The sequence below is a fragment of the Lissotriton helveticus genome, chromosome 4_1 (assembly GCF_964261635.1).
Source record: "Lissotriton helveticus chromosome 4_1, aLisHel1.1, whole genome shotgun sequence".
Taxonomy (NCBI): Eukaryota; Metazoa; Chordata; class Amphibia; order Caudata; family Salamandridae; genus Lissotriton; species Lissotriton helveticus.
This window is the reverse complement of record NC_136063.1, coordinates 834,555,928-834,571,427: the sequence shown is the minus strand read 5'-3', so window position 1 is coordinate 834,571,427 and position 15,500 is coordinate 834,555,928. Positions and strand designations below refer to the sequence as shown.

Here is a 15,500-nt window from a genome sequence, read left to right as displayed (position 1 = left end):
GTCCACCATAGACTACATCCTACTAGGTGAGAGGCTACATAAATACATGCAAAACTTCAAAATTGCTTCCACAGAGCGAAAGTGATCACACCGCCTTAATTCTGAACTTAACCATCACAGCGTACATACGCTACACCCCCCCTTGCATCAGAGCATTCTAGGGTGAAGAACACCACAGGCTCCTCAGAAGGATTGGATGGATGGATGGGGGCAAATGCAATCAATGAATTTGCTTCATGGAAAGAATCATGGGTCGGATGGCAGACCGGCCCTAATAATTATGGTCGTTTAGGGGAATGGGACAAACTTGCATATGCATTGGCCACACTGTTGCGGGGGAACACTACATACAGCATACCCAAAATCCAACATACATACTGGGTCAAGTTCCAGTGATAAAGCAATGCGCTAAACACTTAAAAGCCAAATGAAGAGCCTATCAAAAAACTAGGTCAGAGACTGCTAAAAAGGAACTCAAATTAGCCTCTAAAATCATTCACAACAGGTTTGGAATGTAAAACGTGAACTCTCAGAGGCAAAATGGCTGAAAATATTTGACCTATTGGCGTCCAGTAAATCACAAGAATTCGGGCAATATCTAAACCAACTTTTTCACGGGAACAACAACAGAGAGAATCCTCTCGATGCAGCTACATGGGTAGCCCGTGTTCCCGAACGGCACTCCGCAGAACAGTGCCTTAACATCTGAGGAGGTACATGGAAACAATCTAGTAGGGCCTGCTGTTCCTCCAGCTGCTTCAACTTTCCCAAGCAAAGGGGAGGTCTGTTTAATTCTAAAAAAGATACGACAGAACGGAGCCCCCGACCCCAATGGTCTACCAGGCTCCCTTTTTAGGGACGATACAGACTTCTGGTCAGACACGCTGGTGCAATTATACATGGAATGTAGGCTACTGGAGGACATCCCAGACTCTTGGAGAGGTTCACTGCTGCAACCAATATATAAAAAAGGGCCAAACACTGATACTGGGAACTACCGAATGATCGCCCTGCTGGACATTGATGGCAAGGCCTATGCAAGCTTACTTTTGGCGGAATTAGTGGACTGGGTCAAGACGGAAGGTCTCCTGCCTTTTTATCAGACATCAGACCGGGTTTAGACCAGGGGGCTCAACCGTGGAGAACATTGTTGCCCTGTCTTATCTAGCCCATCAAGCAGTGTCCCAATGCATCCCACCGCTTTTTGCCTGCTTCGACTACTCCACAGCCTTTGATGGTGTAGCCCGAGCCATCCTTTGGCAGAAACTGGCATGCTGGAACATCAGTCCACCCTTATTACAAGCCATTAAATCACTATACTTGTGTACTTGGGAAAGGGTCAAACTCACCAGTCAGTCCGCTACAGAGAAAGTGACTTTGGACCGAGGCTAAAGCAGGTATGTGTCCTGGCCCGATGCTCTTTATACTGTATACTGCGTATATGGGTCGGGCGCTGTATGGAGCCTCTTTAGCCACACCCAGGATCGACCTTACAAAGATACAGCTGTTGCTATATGCCAATGACCTGGTTCTCCTCGACCATACTAAAATAGGTCTTCAAAAAGCATTTACGGCCCTTTCGGTATACAACGCTCGGAACAAGCTGGTTGCTAATTCAAACAAGTCCAAAATAGTAATTTTTGGCCACTGTCTGAAATAAAGTGGCAAAGTGGAGGTGTCCAATCTTACAATTACCTGGGGGTTTGGATCAGCGAATCGGGCTGCCCACGGTTGCACCTCCACAAACTGTAGCAGAAGGGGAAAATGGCCACCTATGCACTTTGGAAATTATACGTGACTCTGGATAGCCCAACAACAACGGCCATACAAAGAGTCCTGAGGGCCAAACATTTTCCGTCCCTCAATCACGTGTAACAGGCATTCCCAGGGAAATTTGTGCAAGACCTGTAAACAATACATTGCACGGCCTACAAAAAGATATTTCGTCTACCAGCCTGCACCAGGAACACCTTAATGAATTTGGAATTTGACCTCAAACAACAAAAACTAGAAGAGCTGGCGACTCTCTCGAAATACTTCTTAACAACTGCGGCCCCCACAAACTCTAGGAAGGCTATTTTAAAATCGATTTGCCTACAAACCAGCAACCCATGGTCTGCCCGTCTTGCTTTAGCTAAAGATCTTCTGCAGCTTGCCACAGAGAATTGGGACCCCAGTCAACCCAACTATGATACTATCAACGCAACAAGAACAAATCAATTGCGGCCACGCTCTCGCAATTTGGACATGGAATCCCTGGCAGCAAGAGGCTTTCATGAGACCCAAAGTCTCCCACATACACGGTCCAGTCAGAAACCTCACCTTAGGCAGGCCGTGGGGAGGTAAGCCCTACACAGGATTTTAGCTCCCAGATTACATTCCCTTCCTCTAAAAAACTATATCCAACTGCGAACACAAGGCCGAGCATTAGGGAGTGCCGCTTCTGCAATTACAAACGAGAATCCTTGGCCCATATTCTATTTTGCTGTCCAGCCCTACACCCGGCTCGTAGAATTTATCTTAGACCGATCCTCCTTCAATTGGGCAGGCGTACAGCAAAAGAGGCAGTCCAACAACTCTATACTTTGGATATTGTAAAGCACATGGCGTGCTTTGGGAAATTGTCTACCACATCCGCGCAATATTGAGGGGCAACTCTCCACATGCCGAGTTAGGAGCACCCTCTGGAGTTCTTTAGAAAACTGAGCCTGGGTTGTGGATGCTTGGACAATACTAAACTTTTGACTTGCTCTGCCCATAAAGGTCTATTTCAAATTACTGTCTTATTTTATAAACAAAAACAAATGGAGATTTTAACCTGTACGCTGCTTCCTTCGGCCAACGGCCGTCGCGGGCACTACCTTGCTAGGCCTGCGCACGTCCGTTGGCCGACTCGCCCCGCCCACTCTTTCAAACCGCCGCACAGCGGAATACGCGCCGCGGTTAATCGGTTAATAATTTTTCAAACAAATATCTGTTTTATATTTCTAAAAGTGTTTTTCTTCCGTTCATTTTAAAATATGATACATTTTGTAATGGTTTTGATTAACCGCACAAATAAAGTATGCATTCATTCATTCATTCATAAACATGATGATTATATGGAGGATGAGGAGGGATGAGTTACTCCCTCATCACTATATAGATGATACCCTTTGCTTTGATTTACAAAATGCCATTAAGTTCGACATCTCCCCTGAAACAGAGCTTGACTTGCCACATGGGCCACCTGTGGAAGAAAGTCCTTCATTTGCTGTGATTGTCCAGAGGGCAGCTGTAGTGCTAGATCTGCAGTTGCCCTTATTGGGACAAAAACAAACTTTCTAACCGAAATTGTCTACTCTGCGCCAATGTCATTTAGGTCCTTGTTACCGCTTAATGATACCCTCACTGATGCTTTGATGCCTACATGGTCCAAGCCTTGTTCTTGCTTGCTGGTCAGCCAATAACCTGGTATCTTAGACCTGTGCCCAGTGCTCCAGACTTCCTGAGCAAACATCCTTCCCCTGAGAACTTCATTGCCTAGTCAATCCTAATTAATTCCTTACCAATTCTCCAGGTAGGGAATGCAGAAGGATTGACTCATTTGATAACTTAAGGTTTTCTTTAACAAGCTTCTCCCTTAGGTCCATATATGTGGTTTGTTTGCTGGGCAGGTACATGCGTGCTCCTGATACATGGCTAGCAAAATCTTGGCTGTAGTCCTGGAGCACCTCAGGGCTTCTCTGGTTCTGTCAATACATGATGGACAGGATGCAGTTTAGCATGTAATCCGTGCAGGCCTGAATTCCACCAATTGCATTGCTACTAACATTTCCTTTCAGATTGAGAATCCATTACGTCAGACAAATGGGTCTTACTGATCCTTCACCCTGGCACACTGTCCTTTATTTCTTTTCCAGCTTATCTTCCTCATACACCAGAACATATTTCTGATGAATACAGCAATCCTGTGCAGAAGGAAATCTTTTACTTACCAAAGGTGTCATTGAACTGGTACCTAACTCTTGAGAGAGGCGAAGGATGCTATTCATGCTACTTGCTCACGCTGAAAAAGGACGGGGTCCTGTATCTTAACTCATTGAATGCCTTCCTACGAAAGGACAAGTTCAAGAACATCATTTATGCTCAGATTTGATTTGCTCTTTGCCCACCGCAGTGCTTTCCTATGGAGAGAAGAACATTTACTGCATACAGTTATTTGCAATAGGATTCCTAAGGTCTCATTCAGGTCTTGAGGTGATAAGGGGCCAAGGTTCCAAATTCCACCAGCAGTTCGGTTTTACCTTCCCTGGTGTGTTCAAGTGCGGAGGAGCTGGATGGGTTGGTAACCTTGTGCGTTACAACATTTACAAAGCGAGAAGGGGGGCTCCTGAAAAATGGGCTCTAAATGGGGACTTAGGGACAAGTGCGGGAGCTCCCAACGGGAGGCTCAGTTCGTGAGGTGAACTTGGGGCAAGGGGGAGCAATTGGTGTTCGTTGACCCGGGCCAGGAGGCTCAGGTGCAGAGGGTTTTGGTCAACTGGTCCTTGTGTGTCGTAGGCGGTCATGGTTCTCGTCTGGACCAGATTAGGGGGACAATACAGGACAGCTGGGCCACTGCCTTTGTGTGCCTCTGTGGAGCAAAGTCTTTGCAATTGTCGAATATGGAGCGGGTAGGCAGAGTTTGTTGCCAAATCCACAGCAATCTTCAGATCTCATGTTGATCAGCTATTCAGTGTCCTCATCTTCTTTAGTCAGGTCAGTCTTAGGTTCTGGTGTGAGGGGCCACCTCAATACTCAATATAGGGGTGTTAGGTGAGTGTAGAGTGATAGCCAATGGGATCCTTACCCTTGCAGTCACTACGTCCCCATATGACCACTTCCTGTGGTAAGTGGCCTTAACCCTGTCCCAGTATTCCTTCATCTGCCATCGCCAAAATCACACATTTCTCTTGCATTTCTGTGATGTACATTTCTGGAAATCTCAGGGATACCTGCAGATTCCAGTAGTTTTCCTCACAGGAATGTGAGTAAAATGTGTTTGTTTAGTCAAAAGTTGATGTTTGCAAAGTCTACTTGGTAGTGAAACCTAGTGAGAGCCTCACAATTCCGCCCCACACCTCTTGGATGCCCATAGGTGTCTAATTAATTTTTTTTACAGGTTTTCTAGGTTTACCTACTTCGGCTAAGTTAGGGTTCAAAACCCACAGCAAGGCACATTGCAAAAAAAGGGTCGGTTTTCAGTGGAAGATATTTGATGTCCATTTTGTGTTTTGGTCTCTTTTCTGTCTAAGGCACCAGGCCTGCCCACACATGTGAGGCCCCATTTTCACCCCATGGTTGATGGGGTGGGGGGAGGACAATCTTGGCTACCTTATGTGGAAAACAAGTTATGAAGGCCTAAGCGCAAACTACCCAAATAGCCAAAAATGGGCTTAGCATTCTATGGACAAAAGGCGTAGTAGCGAAAGGGTTAAAGATGAGGAATCTATGGGTAGATGCAGCGTCCACCAAAAAGAGTGTTACCTCAGGTAAGTAACTTGTACTTCAGCTATTTTTGCAGGCTCTTCCAGATGCTCCTTACCATGATCATTTTATGAATAACATTTTTGGTAATCTTTTATTTTTGGGTTAAAGGTAATTTGCAAATGATACTAGTCTGTGAACATTCAACTGGACCAACATTTTAATAGATCGCTTAATAGCCTGCACTATTAAAGAGAACCTTATGACTGAGTATTTAGACTCCACCAGAGTACAGCAAGATGGGAAAATAATAACTCTTATTTTGTTCACTGTATTGCTCATTTTAATATCTACTGCAGTAAACAGCTCTTGTGTTTTTTAGAACCACTTGGCAAAGCTGAAGAGTTTTTGGCTCGAGTTGATGTTGAACTGGAGAGTACAGGTCCTTCCTGTGTTATGAAAAGTATTCCATTAAGAGCACAAGCAGGAACTCCACGGATACATGCCCCACAAGATTTACAGGTGTGTGTATATATGTATTTCTGTGTGTGTATTTCTGTGTGTGTATCTGTGGGTGTGTGTGTGTGTGTGTGTGTGTATATGCGCTTGTGTGTGTATATGCGCTTGTGTGTGTATATGCGCTTGTGTGTGTATATACGCTTGTGTGTATATGCGCTTGTGTATATGCGCTTGTGTGTATATGCGCTTGTGTGTATATGCGCTTGTGTGTATATGCGCTTGTGTGTATATGCGCGTGTGTATATGCGCGTGTGTATATGCATGTGTGTGTATATGCGCGTGTGTGTATATGCATGTGTGTGTATGCATGTGTGTGTATGCATGTGTGTGTATGCATGTGTGTGTATGCATGTGTGTGTATGCGTGTGTGTGTATGCGTGTGTGTGTATGCGTGTGTATGCGTGTGTGTATGCATGTGTGTGTATGCATGTGTGTGTATGCATGTGTGTGTATGCATGTGTGTGTATGCATGTGTGTGTATGCATGTGCGTGTATGCATGTGTGTGTATGCATGTGCGTGTATGCATGTGTGTGTATGCATGTGTGTGTATGCATGTGTGTGTATGCATGTGTGTGTGTGTATGCATGTGTGTGTGTGTATGCATGTTTGTGTGTATCTGTATGCGTGTATATGTGTGTGTATGTATGTATGTATATATATATATGTATATGTATATATATATATATATATATATATATATATATATATATATCTACTGGCGGTCGCAGTAGTCATAGTTAGGACCTAGTATTGTGTTTCTATCTAGGACCCTAATTCAATATTACTACTTTATGCCCTTATACGGTTATAATACATAATATCCTTATAAAGGCATAGGAATCATATCCATATTTAGTCGTAGCCCATGCAGTCCACATTAAGCAAGGCTACTTCCCCGGACTCCTAGAAAGCACAACGAGTTCTCTAAACAAACCAAACCTCCAGCAACCTGGGAAATCCCCATTGCTTTTGTTTTGATTTCGTCCTAGAACTCCTGTGAGCATTGTAAGAACGGCTAGTTCTTAGTGACATCTTTATTGACGTCCTATGTCCAACCTTACGTCAAACCCGGCACCTTTCAGGTATAAATATACCAACGTTGCCTTAAGCAAACACACAGTGGTTTTGGAGCTGAGCGGCTATCTACTTGCCCGAGAGCCCAGCTGATGTGAGAGCCCACGGACGCCGCCCCTCCCTTTTCACGCACTGAGAGAGACGCTGTCTTTTCTCCTGCCGAGAAATCCAGCTCCGGTGTTTCCAGATACCCTCGTGGGTTACTGGGATATCGAGTCCTGAGAGAGAGATACCAGGCCTCCTGTTTCTATTACCCAGGTACGGAGCTGACTAATCCCTTAAAGAGAATTCTTGAGTCCTTTTCTTGGCAAAACCAACTTAACTTAAACTGCTACTTACTTACTCCTTCCCACGTATTAGGCTTAGGTCAGGTACACCGGGGTAGGCGTATTTAGAAGCACCAGTTGAGTACGTTAGTCAATGTATATATGTATGTATATATTTTATCTATTTTAAAGTATCATATGGCTAAGAAACCATATCAATGCTTTTACAGTATTATTTCATAATCCTCCTTTTACTGTACACACTTTACTTTACTATGAGTATTGCAATTGTGGCAATTCATTTCTCTTGCACGAGAAAGAAGACTGCTCAATAAATTACACCTTTTATTGAAAACGCCCGTCTCTCTATTCTCTGCAATCTGGTGAAACTAAGTACGCACGATTGACTGAGTGAAATAGCTGTCTAATGTTTTCACACGACTCTAGAGATGCACTCTTATTCTGAGGGAGCAAAGTTGTCATGTTTTATGGTTGTCAGAAGCTAATCCCTTCTTGTCTATCCAGGGAGGTTAAACTCCTCCTCGTTTATTCGGGAAAGTTTCTAGTGACCTCTGAGCTAGCTGGCAAACCTTAAGTCTAATATAGTCAGTAGAGACCTAGATGACCTCAGTCCTACGTCTACACTGCTGTTTATTTTATTCCAATGCGCAGAGCCTATTGGGAATATAGGAACTACACTACACTAGTTTCCATAGGAAAAGCATTTTATTTTGCCAAGATCTTTGGCTCCGTTTGACAAATCTTTTGCAAAATGTTCAAAACTAATGGGGCACTCCGGTCAGCTCCTGTCTTGAAAGTTTCGGGGTGATACGCCAAGCAAGGGCTGAGAAAAAAAGGGGGGCCGGTCCCAACACTTGTTTTCTCCATCTTCATTTCCATAGGAAATTTTGTCAGAGGTTACAGCCTGAACTGCTGAATGGATTTACACCAAATATTGCAAAAATTGGTTCAGAAAGCGTTCATTTTTTAAAAAATTTTGTAAATTCATTTAGTGGTTACTGAAATATTCCTATGGGACATATTTATATATCTGGTGACTGCGGTGGATCCTCAAACCCTCCAGATCACGAGCTTAATTCTGATTGGCTGCCAATACTCTAAACCAAAGAGTGCTGGCAGCCATCTTGTGACTCGGTTGAACTGAGTCACAAGAAAAAAGGTTATAATAATGAAGAAAAGGGGGCAGGATAGAAACACCCTGACCCCCTAGGCATGGTCAGGGGGTCCCACAAGGAGCCCCAGGGCCCAAAAAAGCATTCTTTTTTCCCAGCGGTGTTCGAGTAGGATCCGCAAATCTGGCAGAATTTATTTTTAATTACGAAACACAGGCTCCCGCGCTTCGTTTGTTTTATGCCTTTGGGTGTACCAGGTCCCGGGGGCAATCCAGTATTATGGACTACCACCTCCCCGGGGCTTTGCTAATTTGCGGGGCATGTGCCCCCTTCCCCCGCAACCTTGGGGACTGCCACCTCTTCGGGGTTTCAAATTTATTATGGGCGGGGCCCCGCTGCCCCCTCAAGCCCTGAGGACCGCCACCTCCCTGGGGCAACCCCCCCCCCCCCACACACACACGCACACTGCCCCGGGGATCACCACCTCCCTGGGGTACACTTCATTCAAATACAGGGGCCCGTTGCAGCCCTCCGGGGACCACCACCTCCCCAGGCTGTGCAACCCCACTCCAGGAGCCCACCTTGGCCCTGGGGACTGCCTGTATGGGTGCATATATCAATGGCTGTATTGATCAGTGGCTGCGTGTATGACTGACTGTATGGGTGAGTGGATGTGTGTGTAGACCTATAAATCAATGAGTGGGTATGTACTAACTGGTATCGGTGTGTCTGTGGTTTTGAGAATAGTAGTCTGTATTTTAGAGTGGGTATATTAAAGGTTATATTAGGTGTGAGGAGGTGTATCAGATATTAAGTGGATGATGTTATCAGTGACGTCATCAGCAGTGCCTTGCGGGGGCGCAAGTAACAGCTCAGCTAACTATAACGGCCAAACTTCTCTGGTTTTGTACGAGTGAAATGTGAGCCTAACTACATCGTCCCTGAAACCTCTGTTTTTTTCAGTTATATATGGAAAAAATTGAATCAAGTGTCATTTCTTAAATAAACCGTGTTCTGCAATTAATTGACTTTGGTGTTTTTTTTATTTCAGACCGTTTATTTGTGTGCCCAAATTGGCTCAACAGCTAAACAATTTTTGCCCTTAAAAAATGCGGGAAACATTTCAGTTGAACTAAACATAAAGGTAAGATATTTCATACAATTTTACACCATATAATTGTCCCATGCAAGACATGAAGTGTAGTATGTTAAAAGCTATTTTTAATTTGATTGTTTATATTGTGGAGTCATTTGTGAGATAATAATATTGAAATAAATGAGTCCTTCTCAAGCACAAGTATTGTCAGATATTTAGTAAATGGAATTTGGTTGACAAAATGTAGAGTTAAAGTGCTACTTGTTTATTGTGTGGAATTAAAATATGTCATCGCTACCGTAGCAATGTTTCAATTCTATTAAGAAAAATTAACATGTGATCCCAGCGAAAATTGGAAGCATCCCCTGGCGCTCCACTCTGTGTTGCTGGAGTGACCCAGACCAACTGAATGTAGATCAAAAATTTATGAAAGTCTTTTTTCCTTTCTTAAAACAGTCTTATTTTAATCATAAGTTCATGTTTTCATCAATATAGTTCATCTTAGGAATGAGTATTATTCAATCAACAACCATATCCTTAGGTCCAATGCATTTCGGGCTGAGTCGCCCTTCTTCTGGGACCTCACGCTAGAAGCAAGGCAAAATAATAAACTATTTAGTATCAAACCATACAAAGCATAATATGGGTGAAAAGAAAATGTCGGCGCGTTTCGTGCTCCATTTAAAGTGAAATTGTGATCATGAAGTGCACCCAGTGTATGTGCTCTGGTGAACAAACATTAAAACATGGAAATATACAAGCACTCACATGTTTGTTCTCAACGTGATAGTAGATTATGTAAACAGCTGAAACAAAATACGATATATTAAAACACTGTAACACTCTCACTAAGTTCATGGAAAAGCGTCCAGCTCCCTCAATTCCGCACTAGCGGTGTTGTCCAAAGAAAACTTACTTTAGAGACGCGAAGCGTCTTTGGCAACTCATTCATGCTCGAAGATAGATTTCCTTCTGATGCGAAACAACCCAACGGGGCCGCCAATGACAACAGAAGTAAGAATCTTCGTGGCAGGCTGTTGAGCATGGAATAGCGCGATTGGCTAGAGTTCCGATCACGTGATCGGGAGTCATCCAATGGGAACATAGAGGGTTTTTCACTAAGAGCTATAGGGGGCTTGAAGCATCGACCACCCTTGGTGGAGGAGCAGTCGGAGCATTTCATCGATGCCGACACCGGGAAGCTTACGCTTTACAAAAGACAAATCACGGCGACACAGCATTTGGAGTCGTACACGATTCCTCTAAAGCACAAGAAGCCTGATTCAGATTCACCAGTGTTGGTAGAGCCACTGGTTCCTCGGACTACACGACTTGCCACACCCTCACCCACTTATTCTGATGTGGGGGGTGCTGGGGATGAAGATGAGGAATACAACTTTCCTGCCAACACGGATCCTGATGAACAACAGGACTCCTGGGTGGGGGCAGGAGACCAAGGGGATCAGCACACCGCCCATGACCCTCAGGTGTACAACGTCAAGACCTCTCCCACTGAGGATTCTGCGGCATTTAATTGAAAGGGCGGCCAAGAACCACGACGTGGAGCTCCACGCTGACCCTGTGGAGGTGGACTTCCTCTTTGACGCTTTTTCAACAGCTGAAAAGACTGTAAAGACTCTCCCAATGCTAAAGGGGGTCCTCAAACATGCTGCGGACATTTTTAAGGAACCCACACGGTCAAGGGTAGTCAACCCTAGAATTGAGAAGAAATACAGGCCGGCACCTGGCGATCCTACCTACATCAAGGGCCAGTTGCCATTGGACTCTCTGGTCGTCTCTAATGCCCGCAAAAGGGCGAATTCGCAAACCACTGGTGAAGCTCCTCCCCCGGACAAAGAATCCAAAGTGTTGGAGGCATCAGGGAAGAGAGTAGCAGCTCAGGCGGCCAATATCTGGCGTATCTCTAACACGCAGGCACTCTTGGCTAGATACGACAGGGCACACTACGACACACTAGAGACCCTGTTGCAACATCTACCTGACCAATATAAAGAGGCAGCGGAGATGCTTATCCAGGAAGGGAAACTCATCTCCAACGCTTCCATTAAGTGTGCACTAGACGTTGCGGACACTGCAGCCAGGGCAATTAACACCAGTGTGATGTTGAGGCGTCAGGCATGGCTCAGAATCTCCGGGTTTAAGCCGGAGATACAGACTACCATCCTTAACCAGCCGGTAAACCCTGACAGATAATTTGGTCCTGAGGTGGATACCACCCTGGAAAAAGTAAAGAAGGATACCGAGACTGCTAAATCTATGGGAGCTCTCCAGTCCCAGCAGTTTAGAGGGAGTACTTTTCGTCGCTCAGGCAATAGAGGTGTTTCCAGAGGCCAAATGTCCCAGCAATCCAATAAAGGTGGGGCGCAATCCTCCTACACCAAGCAAAATAGAGGAGGATACCGGGGCAACAGCGCCAAGGGCAGAGGTCGAGGGAACAACAACTCCCGCTCCTCCGCCGCCAACAAAACAGTGACGCCCTGTCACTGCCCCCCGACCATACAACACCTGTCGGGGGGAGACTTCAGCGGTTCCTGCCAGTCTGGAAATCCATCACCACAGACTGGTGGGTCAGAAAACTTATCCAGTTCGGTTATTGTCTGGAGTTAACATCCACTCCACCCAACATGCCACCAAAACACCGTCCTATGTCCACAGAGCATTTGCACTTATTGCAGCAGGAGGTACTCGTCAAGCTGCAAAAAGGGGCAATCGAGCTCGTGCCGGTGGAGGAAGAAGGCACAGGAGTGTACTCCCTGTACTTCTTAATCCCGAAGAAGGACGGGTCCCTCAGACCCATACTGGACCTCAGACCCCTGAATCAGTACATTCTATCGGAACACTTTCATATGCTCACACTGCAGCAGGTTCCCCCGTTGCTCAATCAGGGCGACTTCCTCGCAACCTTGGATCTCAAGGATGCCTATTTTCACATTCCACTGCATCCATCACACAGAAAATACCTCAGGTTCACCATTCAGGGTCACCATTATCAGTTCAAAGTCCTCCTTTTCGGGGTGACCACTGCGCCCAGGGTGTTCACGAAATGCCTGGCGACAGTGGCGGCGCACCTCAGAAGGCAGAACATTCCCGTTTACCCTTATCTGGACGACTGGCTTGTCCAAGCAAAGTCGGCCCAGCAGTGCGCCGTCAACATGTCCCACACCATTCACCTTCTTCACGATCTGGGATTCTCACTCAATTACCCAAAGTCGCACCTTCAGCCAGCCCATGTGCGTCAGTACCTGGGCGCAACGATAAATACTCTGGCAGTCACGGCTCAACCAAATCCTGTGAGAATAAACAGCATTCAGTCGCTGATCCAGAAGTTCAGACCGCAACACTCGCTTCCGGCGAGAGTGTTCATGCAGTTGATAGGCATGATGGCCTCCTGCATCTTCATAGTCCCGCACGCGAGGCTACATAAGCGTCCGCTCCAAGAATGCTTGGCTCATCAGTGGACTCAGGCTCAGGGACAGTTGAACGACCTAGTGTTGGTGACCGGTCGGGCATACAACTCTCTGCATTGATGGAATCCACACAACCTTTGCAAGGGCCGACCGTTCCAGGAGCCTGTGCCACAGATTACCCTGACGACGGACGCATCTCTCCAGGGATGGGGAGCTCATGTACTCCACTACACGGTGCAGGGACTATGGACAACGCAGCAAAGGAAGATGCACATCAACTACCTAGAACTGATGGCAATCTTCATGGCATTGAAGGCATTCAAAGTACATCTGTGCGACAAAGTCGTGTTGATCCGGACGGACAACATGACGGCCATATACTACATTCAGAAGCAGGGAGGAACGCACTCCCCACAGTTGTCTCATCTGGCTCAGAGCATGTGGAAGTGGGCCATTCAGAGGAACATCTTCCTCATGGCGGAACACCTCCCGGGCAAGGACAATCAGATGGCGGATCTGCTCAGCAGATACAGCCACCAGATGCACGAGTGGAAGTTACACCCATCGGTACTCCGCCCGTACTTCCAGCAGTGGGGTCATCCGGAGATACACCTGTTTGCCACAAAGGAAAACGCAAAATGCCAAAGCTTTGCCGCCAGGTTTCCTCACCCACAGTCGCAGGGCAATGCGATATGGATGAACTGGTCAGGCAGATTTGCGTACGCTTTTCCCCCAGCACCTCTGATACCGCTGGTGGCACGAAAGCTAAGGCAACACTTGATGACGCTCATCCTGGTTGCTCCAACGTGGGCACGCCAACCATGGTACACCGCGTTTCTAGAACTCTCCGTGGTACCGCATCAAAGGCTGCACCTCACGCCCAGGCTTTTGACGCAGAGCCATGGCGACATTCAGCATCCAGATCCGCAACAGCTCAACCTGGCGATCTGGCTCCTGAAGTCTTAGAGTTTGGCTACCTTGACTTGCCTCCTGAATGCATGGATATCATACGGGAGGCAAGAAAGCCCACTACCAGAGCTTGCTATGCAGCCAAATGGAAGCGGTTTGTCGTTTACTGTACTGAACACAACATCAACCCGCTAGATGCATCCACTCCCAACATCATCTGTTATTTGTTACATCTTTACAAATGCAATCTAGCATACGCTTCCATCAGGATACACTTATCCGCCATAGCGGCTTATCTCCAAAACAGGCAGCATCTCTCCGTTTTCAGAGTGCCTGCCATTAAAGCCTTCCTTGAAGGACTGAAGCGGGTCATCCCTCCCAGGACCCCGCCAGCTCCTGTATGGAACCTCAATGTGGTCCTCACCAGGTTGATGGGCCCACCCTTTGAGCCTCTCCATTCATGTGAGATTCAGTTCTTAACGTGGAAAGTGGCTTTTCTCATTGCCATTACGTCTCTACGTTTCTGATAGATACATCTGCCGTGTGGATTCCTCACCTTGTGAATATCCCCCTTGCGCCAGCAACGTTCGGAAATTTTCTTCGTAGTACGCCGACGTGGGCGACGTCACAGGAGCACGGCATCGCGCGCGACTCCGTCTGACGTCACCGACCCCATATCAGGCCCACGCCGGCGTGATGACGTCAGTTCCCTGTTTTCCGCATCTTCGACGCTAACGGTTTCGGGATCTTCTGCGATACTTAGTATCTTTCTGTTAATTAATTGCCACTGTTTCTCTCTTACGACTTGATTCTTCTCCGAAGATGTCGTCGAGGAAAACAGGCTTTAAGCCATGTAGGTCTTGTGCCCGCACGATGTCCATCACTGACCCACATAAGGATTGTTTGTGGTGTCTTGGTTCGAGTCACGACGTCAAGAACTGCAATTCCTGTTTTAAGATGAATCCAAAGGCGCTTCGAGAGCGTGAAGCTAAATTACTTTTGGCAAAAGTAAAACAGGATTCTGGTCGTTATTCGAGATCGACGTCACGAAGATCGAAGTCGAAGCAAAGGTCTCGATCGAAGTCGGGATCGGCGTCGAGGTCCAGAGCGGGTTCGAGATCTGGAGAGGAGTCGAGATCTAAAGCAAAATCAAAATCCAGAGAAAGATCTAGATCTAGATCTAAATCGGCTTCAGGTCACGCTTCGAGCTCCTCGAGGAGAAAGCATAAGAGGAGGAAGCACAGTTCGAAACATCATTCGGAGAAGGAATCCTCTGATTCGAAGAGAAGGTCTCACAAACATCGTAAAGACTTTGTCTCTCCTTCGCCTGCTTTATCAAAAGAAGGTTCTCCGGCCCCGGAGCCAGAACCGGAGCCGGATCCGATGTCCTCGGAACATGAGGAAGAAGAGGTGATTCCTCAAGAACCGGCTCCAGCGGAGACTCCTGCGGATCCGGAAGGTCAGAGTGAGAGTGTGTCGGGACGACCTCCATTGGATCCGGTAGGTCCGTACCCTCCCTTTCCTGGTCCTGGACAGGATCCCTCGCATTTTCTAAATGCAATGTTCGGAGTATATTCCAGGGCAATGTACCCCACTGGAGCACCTGTTGGTCCCATGGGTCCATTA

The 15,500-nt window shown here is 46.5% G+C and overlaps 1 protein-coding gene across 2 annotated transcripts in view; it reads left to right on the top strand.

Moving 5' to 3' along the window:
* The window catches only part of CEP192 (centrosomal protein 192), a 2,224,848-nt gene that overhangs the window by 1,046,937 nt on the left and 1,162,411 nt on the right, over nucleotides 1–15,500 (top strand). For both annotated transcript variants that reach the window (XM_078687485.1, XM_078687486.1), the window contains exons 26-27: nucleotides 5,831–5,970; nucleotides 9,493–9,585. In XM_078687485.1, the coding sequence (XP_078543611.1) occupies nucleotides 5,831–5,970; nucleotides 9,493–9,585 (233 nt within the window). The remainder of the gene's footprint in view (nucleotides 1–5,830; nucleotides 5,971–9,492; nucleotides 9,586–15,500) is intronic.